Source organism: Triplophysa rosa, linkage group LG11 (genome assembly GCF_024868665.1).
Source record: "Triplophysa rosa linkage group LG11, Trosa_1v2, whole genome shotgun sequence".
NCBI lineage: Eukaryota > Metazoa > Chordata > Actinopteri > Cypriniformes > Nemacheilidae > Triplophysa > Triplophysa rosa.
In genome coordinates, this window is record NC_079900.1 from 17,707,753 (window position 1) to 17,728,069 (window position 20,317).

At 37.5% G+C, this 20,317-nt stretch overlaps 1 protein-coding gene across 2 annotated transcripts; it reads left to right on the forward strand.

Moving 5' to 3' along the window:
- Positions 1 to 9,833: 9,833 nt before the first annotated feature.
- galr2b (galanin receptor 2b) lies at positions 9,834 to 17,509 on the forward strand. 2 transcript variants are annotated; one of them, XM_057344929.1, is made up of 4 exons: positions 9,834 to 10,056; positions 12,120 to 12,203; positions 12,741 to 13,138; positions 14,960 to 17,509. In XM_057344929.1, the coding sequence occupies exons 3-4, from the start codon at positions 12,765 to 12,767 to the stop codon at positions 15,720 to 15,722; spliced, it is 1,137 nt and encodes a 378-aa protein (XP_057200912.1). In that variant the 5' UTR covers positions 9,834 to 10,056; positions 12,120 to 12,203; positions 12,741 to 12,764; the 3' UTR covers positions 15,723 to 17,509. The 2 variants fall into 2 exon arrangements, with proteins under 2 accessions (XP_057200912.1, XP_057200910.1); XM_057344927.1 differs by lacking the exon at positions 12,120 to 12,203 and having other exon boundaries at positions 9,835 to 10,056.
- The last annotated feature ends 2,808 nt before the right edge of the window (positions 17,510 to 20,317 follow it).

The following is a 20,317-nucleotide window of genomic DNA, read 5'->3' on the forward strand; positions in this document are numbered from 1 at the left end:
AATTTATGATGTTTATATGTATTATAAAAGTAAAGCTCAAGCAAGAAAATAAGTGCTTCATACATCCAGATTATGTTTACACTCTGCTCATTAAATATAATGCAAACCTCCTGCTGTTTTCTGCACTATAGCCTAGTCTTTATTCCATATGGTGTTTATTTAGGTCTTACAGTTATTTTGTTTGAACACAGAAATCTATATTTTTCATTGTGATACCCTGTAGGCTTTGCATGCCTCCACCACAGCATGCACAATATCAATTTCACACATCTAGAACTCTGTTTACATCATTTTCACACACAACTATAATCAAACAGATTTTATTTTTGCAGCCAAGTGAGCACGCAACATGTCAATCTCGCGCAAAAATAATCCAAAATTTCAATTTCACACTCTCAGTCACTGTGCATCCTGACAAACCAGTTTGGACCTGACGGCACATGTGTTGGAAGTGACACGTTGACGTTGTGTAGTGTTTTTGGGGAAGCATCAACCCCTCTTCAGCTGGGAGATTTTTCTTCCCGATGACGCACATAAATTGAATCACTGTGCGGAGGCTCGTGCCGATATGAATGCTCCTGAAAACTGGCACGCTTTTTTTGTCGAGTTTTTTTTTAATGCACCATTTAAAATATCCCTATTGTGTGGCTGTCAGATTCTGGTTGGTCACAACATGCACTTCCATCTCTAAATCTTTCATTCATAAGAACTCAAACAGTCTTGTGTGTGGAAAAAAGACTTAAAACCACATCTCATTGCTTTCACCGTGACATTTACAGAAAAATCCTGCATCATTTGCCTGTGCATAATGTGTGCATGTGCATAAATGCGGGTACATTGCCAATGTATTTAAGTGTTAGAGTTCATGCTGTGCTCTTCTGCCATACATTAGTGATGCTATTGATTATATTTAAACAACGGAAAGGGCATATAAATGACATGTTTTGCCATTACGCCACACTGGTGATATTATATTATTCCTGTGTTATCATACAATCAATGTGTTTGCTACACTGCCAGAATAAGTATCTGTTTAGAAAAGCTGTTTATTGGAAAAAATCTAGCTATTACCAATATAAAAGAACTTCCAGAATATGTTTGCAGAATATTATCTTGCTAGACGAAAGTGAGATGTTATGTTCTCCTTCACCTCTGACTTTAGAGAACAGGCCAGTGATATCCAGACCCAAGAACATGCTCCATAGTAAAGCCAGTCATTTACTTAGTCCAGCAGCGGAGGTGTAATTACCCAATGAATGGCAGCTATTCCCGGCAAGTTGGAAATGTCACCATCATTATCTCTGGCTATCAGCCACACAAACAGCACAAGGAGCGATGTAGTTTAGAGTGGAGTTGTTAAAAACCTTTCGTTTAATGTGGGGGTCTGTACGTCGAGAGCAGCTCAGATTTCCTGTCGTTGAACATCACAGCCGTACGGAAGTAACGGTCACGTATTGGAATAATCTGTCTGTACACACTGTACAAAGTAGCCAACATGAGCAGATACCAGAGGAGATAATGGGTAAAGGAAACTAAGGGTGACACCAGTGACACATACGGAAACGCTGTTGAAAAACAACCACGCTACGTGTAATAGATTTGGAGTCATGTTATCATGTTCAGTGTGGCAACTCAGACAAAGAAAAAATCCAGTTAATGTACCCACAGCTACATTTGGATAAAATTAAGAGAGCTCCAGTTTGGTCTGTCATCAGCATTTATGCATGTATTGTGAAATTTCCAGTCCAGTGTTTGGTGAATATCTCTGGAGTGACAAGTTATCCAACAGCAATTTGAAATTTGAACATTGCTTAAAAAACATGCTTTCTCCATCATATATGTACTGTATTTTTTTAACAGTTCCTATATGTAAAAAGTAGTATTGTGGTGTTTAAACATGAACAAGATCTGCAAACTTTGCATCTTCTTTTGTTATTTTGCCAAGTTTCCTTTTAAATTTTCTGCAAATTGATGCAAATAAAAAAATTTGGATTTGAAAGAAACGTGGTCACTAGTTCACCTAGGGGCGGTTTCCCGGACAGATCGAAAACAACTCGCACTGACATATCTTTAAAAATATATAAGCAATTGTTTTGTCTCAAGATGCACACAGTAAGTTTATTTTCGTAACATATGATTTTAAAAACAACTTATATATGTTTATTTAAACAAAGCCTAGTCCAGGCTAAAACTAATCCCTGCCCGGGAAAATGCCCCAGAATGAATCATTTTCCTTAAAGCAACACTTCGTAGTTTTTCAACCTTAAAATAATGTCTCTAAAATTATTTCAGTGGTAGAACAACTCTTAACCGGACGAATTCTACTCCCACAGCGACCTGAGCAGCCTCATAGCAGCTACAACCACACTGCGTTCGGGTCAGTACACACAGCCCATCCCCTTCCTGTGGAAGAGTTTCCAAACAACGTTTCTGCTTTCGTTCCATCAGCTTAGTCAGCAAATTCACGTGTATTGCGCTGCCCACGGGGAAGCTTATACAGCGACATTATTTATGACACTAGTAAAAGACAATTGTGCTTATCAACCCCATGGGGGAACCCGTGTGAGCAAATGTTCCATAGTGTCGCTTTAAACACATACCTAAAAAAAGTAAATTCAGAAAAACTGAAAAAAATCGAGTGGTATCCTAAAAGTTTTAGTGGCTGTGTAAAAATTAAGTCAATTTTATATGACACACATAAATAAATGAACTTTTTTATAATATACCTTAACATGAGTCTAGACTTAGAACATTCGCTCGTGTCTCAGATCAGCTTGCTTCCTCTGATAGAAAGATATCCTGCAGGGAAACCAATTCAAACAAAACCTTTGTAATTCAATTTCAGGCCGGTGATACATTTACAGTATGCTTAACTTTCATATTTGATTGCTGCAAAACATTTACAATGCATGTATTCATTTAGCAAACAAGTTTATCCAATTCAACTAAAAAATGACACAGCATTAACATTTAGTTAATGAGCCAATAAGTGCAGTTTATAAAGCTGTGTTTACAAGACCAGAGTTGCTAGAGAAAGATGAACAACATAGAGGAAAGTAATCAACAGTGTTTTCAGTTGTTTCTTGAAGGTTGTGATGGACTCGGGGGGAGGCTGGCAGCATATGTGAATATTTTTGCAAATGAACATTATTCAGTCATTTCACAATCACATAACCAGTCTACAGTATGTGCAACCTGACCTTACATTCCAAAGCTCAGTTTCTTTAGAATGGATTAAAATGGCTTGCTGTTGAAAAAAAAGTTGAAAAATCTTAAATGGATAATAAAGTGAATTCTCAGTATCAAGGTTATTTTAGTTTTCATTGAAATCAAATAAAATATTGACGTAAAAATTATTGGAAGAACTTAACTGAAGGAAAAATTGAAATGTTGCCTCAAAAAATAAAACTGAAATAAGTTTAAAGCACTAAAATGATAATAATAAACAAAAACTAAAATAAGACTAAAATAAAATTTTATTAATCTTATCTAGTAAAATAAAAAATAAAACAATACATTTTAAATTGACAAAAGTATATACCAAAAATTGCTATAACTTTAACCAAAATTTACACAGAAACTAAAAATCTAAAAATAAAAACTAATTTTAAATATTGATAAAACTAAATAAAACTAAAATCTAAACTGTAAATAACTCTGCTCAGTATGTGCTTATGTTCAAGGTCTCACGACACACTGCAGCTCTCTTAATTTGAATGCATTAGGCTAGTTACTAATTACATATTCAATAGTGTAATTGGATTACTGTACAAATTACTCTCTCCAAAAAGTATTTAGTTACTGATTACTAATTACTTTCTATATACTATATCAACCTTGATTAGTTAAGTGATTCAAGGATAGACATGAAACGGCTCTTTAATTCATTCAAATAAATAATATAAAACTACATAAAGTAGTATTATTAACTGACCAAAGTAAAGTATTTCAAATGTGAGAATTATACATTAAAGCACAGATTTTAAAGTTAGACTTTGAATTTTGATGTCAATTCCACTATTGCACACACATATAATACACAAAGTAACTAATTAAATTACAGGAAAAATTAGAGTAATCCCTTACATTACTTTTCAAGGGAAAAGTAATTCAATTACAGTAACTAATTACTTAGCAACTTACACTCAACACTGCTTGTCAATATAGTCACGGAAAGAGGTCATAAATTATTACCGTCATGTGGTCTCCTTATCAACCTTGTATTTTCCAAACCCTTCAAAATAGGATATAAAAAGTGAAATTTTTTCAAGATATTGGAGTGTAACTGCAAGACAGTTATAGATTCCCAACATCACTCTTCATCATCACTACATGGCAAATGTTTTTTTCCTAACATTTGGTGATTAATACTGGAACCATCTGGCTGTTGGATATCTTGTCAGATCTTCTCTCCTGCTGTCCAGCCTCCATCAAATATCGAAATGACATGATTAGAGAAATGAAAGTGTGGATAACTCGTGATCTTTGGAGGGGATTTTATTCTTTCGGCGTTAATCTATTAATCTATTTTCAAATGTTTCATGTTTAAATGTTTACGATTTTGAAAAGAGCACGGCTCAGATTTGACATGGTTTATTCACATCGGGGATTGTGATTCAACTGTCATCAGGATAATTGAGACAAGCACACAGAGAGAATCAAACAGGATGAATAATCAATATTAAAAAATAAAAAACATCACTTGTATTATCACAGTCCAGTAATTTGTTAGTATAAATTGATTTAATTATAATCTATATTGTGGAATAAAGAGAAAAAATGAAACATTTGGTCCATGAATGAAGAATAATAAGTATTAAACATTCTTTCTCTTTCTCATTCGTATGAAACGTTTTTGTTTTTTTAATAAATGTGTTATATTTAGACAGAGAAACATTTGACAAAAATTACTTTGTTAGCTGTTTGTACTTTCTATCTATAGTTTGAATTGTCTCTGATTACTCCAAGCCAAGCAAACCTCGCACAACGTCATGCTTTTAACAATGCAGGAAATAAACACATATTCATGAATATAGCACGTGACATGGTGACACTCATAGTCCTGTGACACCACTATTTAGAAAACCTTTAGAAATAATGGCAAGATAATTTCACAGTAACACTACTTGGACCAGATTTCGCTGGTTGCATTGCCATGACGACCGAGCAAAAGAGGGAGAACTCTGAGAATGTGCTATGAATTTAATTTGTTTGTGCAGCATTTAAATATTTTAAGATGTAAGATTAAAGGATATACTGTATATAACACCAGAAGAAAACAGACTTGAATGTGCAGCGTAGGTTTCAGCTCTTGAGCGGCTGGAGGAACAGGAGCTGGCCCACACTTGACCTCCACCCCAGAGCCTCTCACAACGCCGCCTGAGATGTTCACGTTTGTGCAGACAGCGCTGTGGGTATAGTATAGAAGTAGTGTGGTGTTAATAATCCATAAGCGAGGTGTTTTGCTTTTTTCACGGTCTACCAATAATAGAAACTCCAAACGCCTGAAGTCATGAAACTGCATCATATATACAGTCAAATATGCAGGGTAAACTTCCTGATGTAACACGATGATCACACATGCATTCGAGCAGAAGAATCGTAATCGTAATCGTTCTGTTCTGTTCATCACCACCATGGATTCACATGTTCACATTAACTTATTTTTAAATAGTGCATTTAATGTATTTCAACCCCTCTGAAATAAATAACACACATACTGATCACAGAAGAAATACAGCAAAACATTAATTCTGTGAGAATGAGAATAAAGAAGACTTTAAATTATCAGCAAGTCTGTTGCATCGTGAGCTTCACGAAAAATGCACAGTCCGACTGTAGTGATGCTCTTTGTATTCAAAGCGTGTCTGCCATCACGCATCGCTAGAGGGATCCCATTCTCATAGTCTTCATCAAAGTGGCACAATTCCCCAGTGACCATCTCTGCCGATGTCTCAAGACATTTCATCATGCCAATATAAAGCCCCCAAGTCAAGATCTGGAAATAATTATATGGGTACCTTTGCCCCAAAGAAATACAGAACACGTCATTCAAATGACAGGCAGTGCATGCAATTCTTATTAAGGATGAGTGACTGGACTAAAGCATGTGTTCATAGGCATGTTGCTTAAAGCGGCCCTAACACACGCAGTTTCTGCCAATCTCATATTAATCTTGAGTACGAGTAGTATTGCATACTTTGTATCTTCGAAGAGTATTTTGTTTGATCACATTTATAAAAGATTGATACAGCATTAAAGCATTAAAGTCCCCGTGAACCGGAAATTGCGATCGTTTTTACTTCCAGATTTTGACGAAACAGAATTGCGAATATTTCCGAAAGCATACGACGCATGCGGGGGGTTGGGGTAGGCTGAACTAACATTCATCACCCAAATGCAGTGAACAAACAAACACCTGAACTTCGCGAACGTATGCTCTCTCTCTCTCTCTCTCTCTCTCTCCTGCACACAAGTGAAAGTGACGTCTGCGCATGCTCCTTCTCCTGCTCTTCTTGCTGCGTGCTTTTCCGGGAGAATTGTCCAATAAGGGACTAAGAAAAATTGTTATGAAACAGTTTTATATGTTCGAAAAAAACTTTCCGAAACCTGTACGATTGCTGGCGGAGTGTATCAAGCACAGAAATACTACGTAATACGCCCAACTCGTTTTTTTACAAGTTGACCATGTTAAGCATGAGAAGACAGCACGTTTAACATTGTAAAGAAGTCAGAATGCATGACACACCGTTGCACGTTGAAGTAAACGCCCACTGCTATGATTGTATATCAGTTTGTGTAGTAAACTTAGTTGGAGCCTTCTGTGAATTTGGTTAGACAAGTAACGTTAGGTCACACATTAGCTCTACTCGCACGGCATTAGTATTATCTGGGGACCTTGTGTGATTTAGAAATTACCTCCCCACATCTGTATTTCATGTGATGCATTCACACGGGATGATTTTACTCAAATTTACTGACTTATTTCCCGGATGTGATGGCAAGGCTTCGCGTATAGTTTGTATTCGCCTATATATATCGCCTATAAGTTAGTTGTATCGCGTTTAATGATATATGACCGTACCTGTCAGCATTTGAGACCCGTGATCGCAAACCAGAGAGAAGATCACTGCGATCAAGGGTCTCAAATGTTACGAGAGTTTCCATGATAAATAAACAAATGGGAGACTCCCGGTAAATTATGGATATGACCCAGAACCCGAAATAATACCAAAACACTTCAAAACAGCCTTCATTATACGCATACGGTAGATAAAACTTTGAAAATTTATATACAGTATGAGCACGGGATTAAGATCACAGACAACCTCTGCAATTAATACAAATGACTAGACGTCCCCAGGTAATACTAATCTCGTGCGAATAGTGCTCAGGGCATATCAAGCGATCTCTAACAAAGCAATAGTGACGCATAGTACAAAAATGTTTTACTCACATAAGATTGCTGCGCCATTCCTATCAGATCCAATATTGATGGCACAGAACTGCTTTTTAATTTTAGTCTCTCCACAAATCCAGCGTCGACCTGTGCTTTGTCATGAAGGAATCCTCTGAGAAATTAAACGAACAAACGCTCCATATTTTTCCCACATGAGCTGGAACGTCTTTTAAAATAAACTTTAACCCCGCATTCCTAATATTGGAATCTGAAGGAAGGTTATGCAGCGACTGTATTCTTCCACAACCTGGGATGGCACAATATTTAGCGATCTTTAACGGCATGTTTGTTTATTGCTTGTTCGCTCTATCTGGTCCACTTGTGTTACTTCAGAATTGTCATGCGCGAACCAGTGGGCGGGGCTAGAGAATTAGTCATTGATATTTTTTCTGTGGAGGCGGTGTTCAATTTATCAATGTCGTCATAGATAGATGCATTCCAGGACCTGGCGTTCGCTGAGCCTGGTGTCCATAACAGTTGTAATTTCAGTAACAAGGGCGTTTTCAGTTCTGACACTTACACGATGTTCGCGTGAATACGATTCCCTCTTATATAACAAAAGCTCAGGTTAAGGTTACTCAAGTTTCTCCCAATCACACGTGACGTGGACAGTGGTGAAGTATAATCTCAAGTACATTTTTCAAGTATCTGCACTCCATCAGCGTTTTTACTTTGGAAAATTTTACTTAACTACATAATAAAGCACAATATTATACTTTTCACTTCACTACATTTGATAAATACATAAGTACCCTCTTTTACTCTAGTAAGATTTTCGAGTAAAAATATATAGTAGTGAAAGAAAGTGAGAAATATTTTTAAGATTTTTAAGGTAGCTACTTAAGTATTAAAGGTAAAAAACAACATTTAGCCTATATGAAATGTAGTGGAGTAAAATATATGACATTATGTTTTATAATGTAGTGAAGTAAATTGTTTACAAAGTAAAAACACTGTTAATGTACAGATAAGAGTAAAATACTTTACTACTGTCCACCTCTGTTCCAAATGACATGAACCTCATTGAAAGATAAATATGAAAACATATTACACAGGGGTAAACTCTCTGCTTTGTGAAATACTGAAAAACATACATAACGAGTTTTCAATGGAAATTTCATATTTTATGTGACGTGTGTTTTGGTAAACAGGCAGAAAATATAATGAATTTTCAAAAACAGTCATCAAGGTCATAGATCGTCCATAATGGAACAAATTGTCAGTGTGGATGTAGCCAGGTCATTTCATCTATAAAACAACTGACAGGACGTAAACAATGCACACTGTTGTAAATGGTGGAACCCGACATCCACATAAAAGTTTACACATCCCAAACCCAAATGATGCTCAGGTGCAGGACAAAAAAACATAAACAACGGATTGATGGATCCATCTTAGCACAGTAAAATTTAAGCTCCAAAAGATTTTTATTACAATTGTCACAACTGATTTGGAACCTGACATTATTTCATATACATAACAACACTGTTAAAGTGATAGATCACCCAAAATAAAAAAAAGAAGTTATTTTGATGAATACTGTTAATCAGCACCCGTTCACTTGCATTGCTTTTGTGTCTGTACAATAAAAGTGAATGGGTGCCAGCATTGTTCCTTCAAAACAACTTTTGTGTTCTGCGGAAGGAAAAATGTAACACAGGTTTGAAATGACAAGAGGGCGAGTAAATTATGAATTTTCCTTTTTGGGGTGAACTTTCCCTTTAATGTGATCTGGCTGCATATGCTTTTTCTCTGAGGGTGGGAATAGATGCTTATATCAGGCGTTGAGGGATTTTAAAAGCAGTGCTGTTCTGAATCCTATTTGTTACTGGCACATTTTCCTTAGAAGCATTTGGTATTCAGTGTCTATCCAATTAAAACAGTGTAAAGAGAGTAATCATTCAGCAAAAGCTTTTATCTGGCAATTTACAGTATTCAAGGTCATGCTTTTTTATACTGTATGAGTTCCCTCAGAATCAAACCTGCGACCTTGGCATTGCCAGTGGCATGCTCTAATAACTTTAATTCTTAACACATCTTTGGATACATTTCTAAATGATGCATCTAAATGCCAACTTTGGCCCATGCACAGGCGCGAGATTAATCTGATCTATATGCTAAATATTTTATTATGTTTGATAGTCAAGACTTGGGCAAGTGCGCACACCAATGAAAATTCTTGTGTATTGACGCAACCGGCACGGCATGCATTAGTAAAGCATATGAAAAGATCTTTCACATGTATACCACATCATGAGCATCCATGTATATGCGCATGGAAAAGTGTGGAAGAGAGACTGCACACCATCTCTCTCTCTCTCTCTCTCTCTCTCTCTCTCTCCTGCAGTGAATTGTGAGTCTCTCCTGCATTTACCACGATATGGAGGAGGAGCCTCTATATGTGAGGGGAACTGAGGGAGGGAAAGCAGAGGGATGGAGAGACGGAGAAGCGAAAAAGCAGAATGAGAGGAGATGAAAGCGGCTGAAGTGTTCAATTCTGCAAGCGCCAGCACCTCATCCGGACAAACAGAGCTTCTCAACATTACAATGACTCTGAGGAGTGGCTAATAATGTTATATGGTTTATCCAGTGAGCTGGTGAGTCAAAGGTTTAAATTCTTATACTACCATGAGAATTTGGGATGTTTTCTGGCATTTACAGTCTGTACTCTGAGATTTCCCTTGACACCTCTGGAATAAAGATTTAATGAAGTGCAAATTAGAATTGCGCTGTGGATAGGCTTTGTTTTAACATATGCATGTGCAATTTGCATATCTTATCTTCATTCATATGCATAAATCTTTATACGGCACTTATATAATGTTCACAATTTAATGCGTCTGTGATTGCATTGGGTCTTATTATATTGTGTCTGTACACTTTTAGTATATTGCATTCAGTATACTGCATGCTTTATTCACCACATTTCAATACGTCTACATTATTTTTAGTCATATTCTTTGTCAGACTGAAAGTCAGTCGAGTTCTTATTCCCGCAGGGATGCAGCTGAGATGCTTTTATTATGAGTTCATAAAGTTTTACTGTATTTATTTTAAATCCATTTGAAATGGGGTTCGGGACAAATGTGGCAGTGTGATGCGGTTTGGGTTTGCGCCCTTTGAATATGACAGATGTATGAATCAGACAGACTGACTCCGTGACTGTTACCGAAGGGATCAGTTTAACCACCCCTTCATATTGAAGGACACTTCATGTTATATTCACTGGCAGGTTGTAATCCAGCATCAAATTAAAGAAAATCTGGAGTGTTTACAAAGGAAATAGCTCACAAACAGAGGTGCCACAAACAGATGTGCCAGTACGACACCCCACAAGGCAAAGCAGAAGATGAGACCACATTTATTGAGCAAACATTTATTCAACGTTTCAGTCCCGTCATGTGTTCACTCAAGGGAATCTCTTGAAAGGCTGGGAAAACACATATTTATGTGTCATAAATCTGTAAATAACCAACTGGGTTTTTTTTTCACGTCTCTGAAAATGTTTGTAATCTAGTTTTTACATTCTGATCAATAAGGTTTTAGCACAATTCTCCTTCCTCACGGGTAATGTGAATCAGCCCCAAACAAGCTGTTATAATAATCTTCAGGCTTTGTTGCAGTGTTTATATGAACAGAGGGAATAATATCACAAAGACAGATGATGTCAAAGCGTCGGCTGAGAAATAATTGAGATTAGTCTCGGGATCATTTCACCCGATGCGCACAAACAAACTACTTATTTGTTTTTGAAGAAACAGAAGTGTAGACATGTTTCATCATCACTCTCTAATATCTATGAAGGAAGCGGAAAAATAACCGTGCCGAATGCGTCCAGGAGAGCTCTCCTCTCAGGGCAAACGGCTTTCTGTTCATTTAGCCCAATATACTGCAGTAAAGGTCTTGCTATATAATGAGTCACGCTGAGTATCTGTACCTATACAGTAGTTCACTTACAGAGCTATAAAAATATCTGACATCAACTGCTCCTAATTCAATAAAACAAACAGTGTTGTTTCTGTAGGGATTCAAAGTCAGCTTTTGGCCTTATGAATACCTGGCATAGAATAGTCTGTCTGATGAGTATGGAGCAGATAAGTCGACTCTGCGCATTCATTTTTTATTATTAGCTGGGTATTTTATATTTTGAGTGTGCAATTTGTCAGTCTATTAGGGAGCACTGCATTACATTTGTTAGTCCAATTTTCTCAAACCCCGCTGAAAGCTCTCGCTGCTTCTCACATTCAATGTCTTTCCTACAAAAATATCCAGCTGCCTTAATTCAATCTTTTGCATTTACATTTTTAGTCTGGGTTTGGATTTAGTTCTTTTTAAAGAATCAGAGATTTCAACTATACTTTATTAGATTCAGAAGGGCATTTTGCCAAATGTGCTTGCATACACAAGGAATTTTCTTTGGTGATGGAGCTTCCAGTACACACATTCAAGACAAAAGACGAATGATAATGACAATTACAGTGAAAAAAAAATAAAAAATATAGTATACAGTATATAAAATAAAAAATCGTACAAAACTCAAGTCAAGTGCCTTGAAAGAAGCATCTATCTCTGTTCAGCAATGCAGCGTAGCGTATCATTCCCTGAACCTGCTTGTTCACGAAAAAGATAAAAGGTGAGATCTTTTTTAATCCTCCCACAGCTGGATCAATATTTGAGGTGAAGAAATCGATGTCGACTGTCTCTGAGCAACACCTATTGGGAAGTATTCTTGGATTAACCGCTGGTAGGCAAATCCAATCCTTCCGCTTTCAAGGTTTAGATAACAAAAACGCCAATGTAATCCTATTATTAATTTATACGTCAGGTATCTATTCTTATTCCCAATCCAAACAACTAAGATCTCTCATGAGGAGTACGAAATACATTTGTGTTTTCATTTTGATTAGCTCTCAACCAGATGGAGACATGCTCTTCATACCCTGATGAAACTGGAGAGGTTATCATAGCATTCTGAAATTGATTTTAGTCATGAATCTATTTTATCCTCCTCATACTTTCATGATCCTTTGAAATCCTATGAAAATTATATACTTTGTCATGTTCATCAAAATTGTAGGTCTGTCCATTTGTGTTTCATCTGTTTCATTGCTTTGCGATAAAAAATATTCATTATAAAAAATCTCAGACTGCTGTATAACAGAAAAGTTTGCAGAGATTTGCCACTATGGGAATCATTCGCGTTCTTTTATGAGATGGAAATCCGTCATGTAAATTGATGCACAAACTATATCCGTGTCTTATATATTGTGACCTTTTGCAGGGTTCTGAAGCTAAACACCTTAAAATGTCAGATCACGAGGACCTAAATAAAGCCATTGGACACTGGAACGCCTCGGAGAGCTACCAGCTCAACCCAGCCAGCGTCATTGTGTCGGTGGTCTTCTCGCTCATCTTTCTTCTGGGGACTATTGGGAACAGCCTGGTTCTCGCTGTGCTTCTCAGAAGCGGGCAAGTCGGATATAACACCACCAATCTCTTTATCCTCAACCTCAGCGTAGCCGATTTCTTCTTCATTATTTTCTGCGTGCCTTTCCAAGCCACCATCTATTCTCTAGAGGGCTGGGTGTTCGGTTCCTTCATGTGCAAAGTGGTTCACTTCTTCATCAACCTCACCATGTACGCTAGCAGTTTTACCCTTGCTGCCGTCTCTGTGGACAGGTACGTTGGATGTATGTTATATTAAGTTCTGTGTAGATATAATAATGTCCTTGACACACCATGTCCAACGTAGGCTCGTGGGGTTGAAGGTGAACGTGTCTGAGAGAACAGAAATTTAATTGGTCAGGGCAGTAATTTATTGAAGTAAATTGAACATAAGGAGGTCTTGCAAATTGCTTCAGCAAAGGTTCAAATTGAACTGGATAAATGTCAAAGATGTTATTTCCACCCATTCACTTTGTTAATGAAACAAGTCCAGATCAGAAGAGAGATCATTCCTTTTATTAAAATGAATCTATTCACATATCATAATTTCAACAAATATCATTTTATTGGAAAATGCTCGGTTAGATTGTGTTGTTTAGAGGACCTGTGCTAACATCTTTTAAACTAAAGGCTTGTTTATACTTGTGTCTGGCTCCGCACAGCATTTCGTGACATAGTCATGAGATTTAAAATCTATTGACGTGTGTTCATGCACACGAATTTCTCTTTTTTCCATGTCAGTGAGCATTACCTTTTTCAGCACGACTTTCAATATCCATACCGTTTGTATATATACATCTGTATGTAATTTGTGCACGTTAAAAATACACACAACCTTACGCTGTCAATCACATGTACACACTGCCTCCAAAACGTTCATCCGTCATAAAAAATTGGGACCGGGTTCGATCGAAGTTTGCTGCCGTAACATGGCCGCAGCAGGTGCAGTGATGCATAGTAGGCTATGCTAAAAGTGCTATCGCCAGACCCGGAGATCGGCTGAATAGCTTACAAAACTGTAAAACTCAACTTATTAACTATGGAAAGTGGAATGTTCCTTTAAACCACAGTAAACACAAATTTACCATTGCCACATTTATTGTAAAGCTATGGTAATACAAATGCCATTCTGCCCAATAAGTACTTTTCCTAGGGGATACTTGTGACTTGGTAATATAAATGCCATTCTGCCCAATAAGCACTTTTCCTAGGGGATACTTGTGACTTGGTAATATAAATGCCATTCTGCCCAATAAGCACTTTTCCTAGGGGATACTTGTAACTTTAGAACAAAATGTATAAATATATCGTTTTTTTTGTTTTAATCCTCATCCAACAGTATGTAAAAAATACCTGGTAGTTTTATTTCAACTACCAAACTTTACATACTTGATTTAGACACTTTATAAGTGTTTTCCCCTAAAAGTGTTAGACCAGTCTCAAACTCACTCATTTTCGGATGCTTTGTTGTGCACTAAAAAAACATCATTCACCTGCCACATGTAATGATGATGCCTTGTGCATGATGACATCATTGATGCTGCACTCACCCACACACTCGTGCAGCCACGTCGAGTATAAACCAGGCTTAAAGTGCCCACCACCTGTGACTAGCAGGGCTTGTACACAGATCTGATACAAGGGTGGGCATGTGCAGCAGAGAAATGCACAGTCAGCCAAGCATTTTCAATAGCACTAATATAACAAAGCCACTCGTGTGCTCCAGTTTAACAGCAACTGCCCTTGATCCATCCAAACTAGAATGTTTACCTTTGGAAAAGGTCATTTCATGCTTTCCCTGCATAAATGGTGTGGGGCTCAAAGGAGACTGAGAATCCCCACCGGCTTTTACCTGTTTACTGGGAATAAAAAACAACACACATTTATCATATGAACAACAACACAGCTGCTGCCGTGATCATGTTGCGTTTGCCAAACTCCACACTACTTGATTTCTCACGAACAAATCACATGTCCATTGCATATTATTTATAAGACTATATATAAGTCAAAGCATCATATTTGATAGCTCTATATTCATATTTTCTTTTGCAGGTATCTAGCCATACGTTACCCCCTGCGGTCCAGAGAACTGAGGACGCCGTGTAACGCTATAGTCGCAATGGTAGTCATCTGGGGCCTGTCTCTCGTTTTTGCCGGTCCCTATTTGAGTTACTACGACCTCATTGATTTTGAAAACAGCAACGTGTGCGTACCGGGCTGGGAGGAACATAATCGTAAAGTGCTGGATACCTGTACCTTCGTTTTCGGCTACGTCATTCCTGTGCTCATCGTAAGCCTGTCGTACACACGAACCATCAAGTACCTCTGGACGGCGGTCGACCCTTTGGACGGCATGTCGGAGTCCAAGCGTGCCAAGCGAAAGGTCACCAAGATGATCATCATAGTCACTGTGCTTTTTTGCATCTGCTGGCTACCGTACCACGTGGTCATTTTGTGCTACCTTTACGGAGACTTCCCGTTCAACCAGACCACGTACGCTTTCAGACTGCTGTCCCACTGCATGGCCTACGCTAACTCCTGCCTCAACCCCATCGTTTACGCCCTGGTGTCCAAACACTTTCGCAAGGGCTTCAAGAAGGTGTTCAGCTGCATCCTCAGCAAAAAGGGCCGGAACAAGGTGCACGTGGTCCACGTGGCGAACACCGTTCCCGGCTTTGAGGCCGGCTCCACTGAAGTGTCCCAAATGAATGAAGAGAACGCCAGACAGAACGAGAACGAAATGGTCAACCGCCCGATCACCGAGCCACAGAACGCGACCATGACCATAACGCTGCCCTTTCAGAATCAGCCATGATGGAGCGGAGAACGGCTAATAATGCCTTACAGAAAGCCTTATTAAAGAACTCAAACAGAGCCGAGGATTTTTGCTGCTTTGGTCCACATCACCATGGTTTTGTGTTGACTGAATAAGTACAGCAAAGACTCTGGTTATTTAAGGTTCAAATCACTGAACAAACTGAAAATGTGTTTTCAATTGGTTCGGTACGAACGCTCTTTTTCGCTTTGCTTTGTTATTTTGGCTGTATGCTGGAATATGTTTTATTCACAAGCTCTTGTTATTGAGCAGCATTGTTTTTTTTTTTTGTTTTTTTTTAAGTATTCCCCTCAGAGCATGTTTCAATTGAATGCTGTGATGACTATTCTCCTGTGAAAATCTGTTAGCGATTATCGTATGTAACATGCTTTAATATCTGAAGAGCGTAGTATCTTTACATGTGTGAAGCTGTGGTTTATGTTATCAAGCTTTGAAGAGGAATCTTGATTGTGCTCCTTAGCTTCTCCTAACAAGCTCTTTATAAAATGTGCTTATGTTAAGTATGTTTTTGCTCTCTCCTCTGTTTTTAATGGCTTCAATTCCACTTTAACTCAAATATTTCTAGTGGCATTTTTATTTCTTATTGTCTCAATTAAAGTTCTGTACATTTAAGGAATAGTCACAAGTGATAATTGACAACTGTGCCGACTGAAAAATTTAGATTTAAAGTTCAGAATTGTTTACAGTGTTTGTGATTTTCTGCTGTTGTAAAATGTCTTGAAACTTGATTATTGAGTTTACACCCAGCTGAAAAGAACAACAGAACATGATAAAACACAACAGAAAATGTAATGGATTCAGGGCCAGATTTACGAAACAGGGCAAAATTGCGGGAGAGCACAATTTAAAGTGCAGATCGGAGTGAAAATTTCAACTGTGATTTACTAACAAGCGCACATTAAAAACACAGGCGCAATATCTCATTCCCATAATGACCAACGCAATCTACCAAGAGCAGCCAAATTAGCATCGGGTTTAAGACATGCTTTTTTAGGCATTAAATAAAGCCGCAAATACTGTACCAGTACAAAGATGAGCGCAAACCTTGAGCGCAAAACTTAGTAAATTGCGTTGAGTGATTTATTTAAATACTCTCCTCCAATAAAGTTTACATCTGAGGGGAAACTCCTACACGATGCAATACAAATGCAGTCGCATAAACCGCTGTATCCACCCCATTACAGCGCAAAATTGTGTCTTTAGTACAAACAGACAGTAGGTTTTTTTTACGCCGAAAGAGGTGTTTGTGCTGCCGCAAACTGTTAATAAATCTGGCCTTTAATGAATATAATGGGAATTTTATTGGTTGTAATGGAAACTATAATGGTGTCTGTATGTGATGGATTCTATTGGTGGGGTGTTATCTGGGAGATCAATCCTATTGGAATAATGCCCAAAACACATTTTGTAATGAATTTTGTAATGGTTTTAATGGAAAAAGTTGGTTCAAAATGGTATTTTAATGGAAATCATTAGACTTTTTGTAATGGTTTCTATTGGGTGTTTCTATTGGGTTTTCAGCCGGGCAGAATAGCTGCACTTTAAAATCTACAGGTTGCTCAGATCTTCTAATGTTTACTACAGCCAAATAAACATGGCTAAACAGTATGTTTATCTCAGACTACAGTCAACTATTAATTTACTGTCCAGTACTTGTGCTGCCTTACCTTCATGTCCTCCCTCAGTATGTATAATGTATTGTAGCTAAACAGCAAGTGGTATGTTGGCAGTTTTGAATTTGATGTTGACAGTAAATTTCAATAAAACGTGCATTGATAATCCTTTTGCACCAGCATGGTATTTTTAAATATACAAATGAACTGGGAAATGAAATGACCCCTTATGGCTTCGACAGTCGGCAGAGTAATCTTGTAGCCTGGGACAAGCATTTGAGAGATTTATGTTAGATGAAACAGGATTTTTAAGTAGGGGAGTGAAGCTGCAGCATTAAGAGAGAATTAAAGTCTAATGTCTCCTTTAAAAACAACTTTAAAGCAAATGAGGGTTGAAAGTGCTTACGCATGCAGTGTGAAAACCAAAGCGTCAAGATACTCTTACTGCAGCCACACAATCCAAACAACACGAAAACAATCATTTAAATACAGCTTCACTGAACGCAGGAGTTTAAACATTATCAATTGTGTTTTACTTGAGAAGCTAAGTATAAGAAGTTAAGCGTGGCCGTTTGTTCCAATCCGCCAAAGTCCTCAAACATGCCTGCAGCCCAGATGCAGTTTGTTTATTAAAGGAACTGTTCACCCATTTACTCATGCTTTTACTTCTTCCATTGAACATACAAATTTTAAAATCACTACAAATCTTCACCTCAACTAAATCTGCCATTCTGGAATCAAACAGCTGCACAGCAAGATTTCTTGTGCTCCAATGAAACATAACAGTGTATGAGTTTGAAACAGCATCAAATGATGACATTCTTTGTATTGATTTTTCCAAAAGCGTAATACCAAAACCTTCTTGACAAAACTGGAACAAATGAGCCACGAAAAAGCTTCACTATTACAACAAGCACTCACCCGTAATGCAGGATGAAAAAATGAAGTGTCAATTGCCTTGTTATGCACATTAGTCGTTCATGACGAATCTGAAAGTTTTCGTGCACAATTAGATGTGCAGTGCTATTTTTATACATTTACAGCTGTTAATTCATCTCTAATTTCCGGAGCTCGCTGTGTCATTTACTGCTCATTTAACATTTCTGGCAAGCTTTAGGTACACTCAGCTCTTAAAGTAATTAGACTATATGACAGTCAAAGTCGAATATATTTCTTTGATGTCACAGAGATTAAATGGATAAATTGGTTTTAGCAAAATGCATCAGTTATGTGGACATCAGGAGATCTGTCACAGCAGACTTTTAATACGTAATGTCACGTCATAACTGATACTGGACCTATACCAAGACCTATACCACCTATTTTTTCAGAAATGTACAATAAAATCCAAACCGATCTTTTCTTCGACCTGCTGGCAGTTACATTTCACAATAAAGTCATTGTTAGCTTTTCTCTTACATCAGGGGTCTTCAATGTTTTTAGGGGCAAGGACCCCTTAGATTAGAGATGCATGGAGCAGGGAATTATACCCCTTAGACCCCTTATACTAAATGTGTAAACGGAGCTATTTAACTAGAAACAACCCTATTGTCAAAGCAATATTACGTTAAGACATTACATTAGCACTTTTATGTTGTTGTTGCACATAGGCTAAATACTTTTCTGTGTATTATTTTTGTTTTTAATATAGATTGCTTGATTATTTTAAGAGATTTGCAGCATCAAACATTTTCATTTTACTGTGAGATGGACAATTAAACATTTATTTGAACCTTAGATTTTATTATGGCTTCAATGAGATGACTGACCCTGGTTAATGGCACAAAGACTATTCTAGTGGAGGTAGAGGTTGTATCTGGATGCGAAAGAAATGAGTGAAGATGTTATACAACATTCTGTTGTAAAATCAGGCCGTTTTATTAACCGTGTTGCAGAACACACCGCTATTTTATCATTCTGAGCTCTGTTGTCTTTCTTGTGGATCAGCATTGTCGCGACTGTTACAGGAAAATTAACACGAGTTTCTTTCTGCAGAGCATCATATCAGACTAAGGAGAGCAACATGATGCAACGAGTCAGCGTAATTTTTGGGGAAACTTGTTTGAAGTGCACCAGCAGAACACGGTGCGCGTTTCATTGATTTTAAACACGTAAGATAGTTCTGTCCGAGTTTACAATGCAGAAGCGGTGTGGTGTCATTTGGCTGTCAAATTAGCGCTTTACTTCAACAAATTTGAACAGAAGTTCAGAAACATATGAGAATGCACTTTATTTGCACGCAACTCCTTTCATGCGTACTTTTATTGGAAGGGAGAATGGTATGGAGCGAAAATTGTGCCTAAACTTAACAAACAAATCCAGCGTTTTGCAAACAAACGCAACCTTTTTTGCAAAAGAAACTAAACTCTGAAACAAACAGAAAGCGTTTTACAAATACATAATGCAATTCGAGAGAAAATGCAAAGGTGTACTATATAAATGTACTGTGTTTAAGTCTCACCTTTTTATGAGATTCTCTCAGCTTGATTTTCTCACAAATGTGATCGTGCAGATTTTCTCACAAATGTGACCTTGCAGATTTTCTCACAAATGTGATCGTCCAGATTTTCTCACAAATGTGACCGTGCAGATTTTCTCACAAATGTGATCGTCCAGATTTTCTCACAAATGTGACAGTGCAGTGTTTTCTCACAAATGTGACCGTACAGATTTTCTCAGTTATGCAACTTCTCCCAAAACAGCAGATAGTTCAATTGTTTGACTTAGATTTATATTACTGTTTTTTTGTGCTGGTTTATTTTATTGCAAAAATTGCCCAAATAGCTTGAAATAGCCAAAAAAAATAGAGCATTCATTTTAAACCTAAATAGGCTAATGGCAACCAAACAAAGCCGACGACTGACTGAAACAACTGCCACGACGATTTATTTGCTTTTCCATCTTTTATAGCCTAGAAAGCTCTCTACTTTAATGCCATAGTGTTTAGACATAATGTTAAAT

Bases quoted from the DNA above. Each gene is read 5' to 3' on its own strand.
- galr2b (XM_057344927.1), top strand. From the start codon at position 10,030: ATGTTATATGGTTTATCCAGTGAGCTG. The intron at 10,057-12,740 runs GTGAGTCAAAGG...GACCTTTTGCAG, and splicing joins ATGGTTTATCCAGTGAGCTG to GGTTCTGAAGCTAAACACCT. The intron at 13,139-14,959 runs GTACGTTGGATG...TTTCTTTTGCAG, and splicing joins GCTGCCGTCTCTGTGGACAG to GTATCTAGCCATACGTTACC.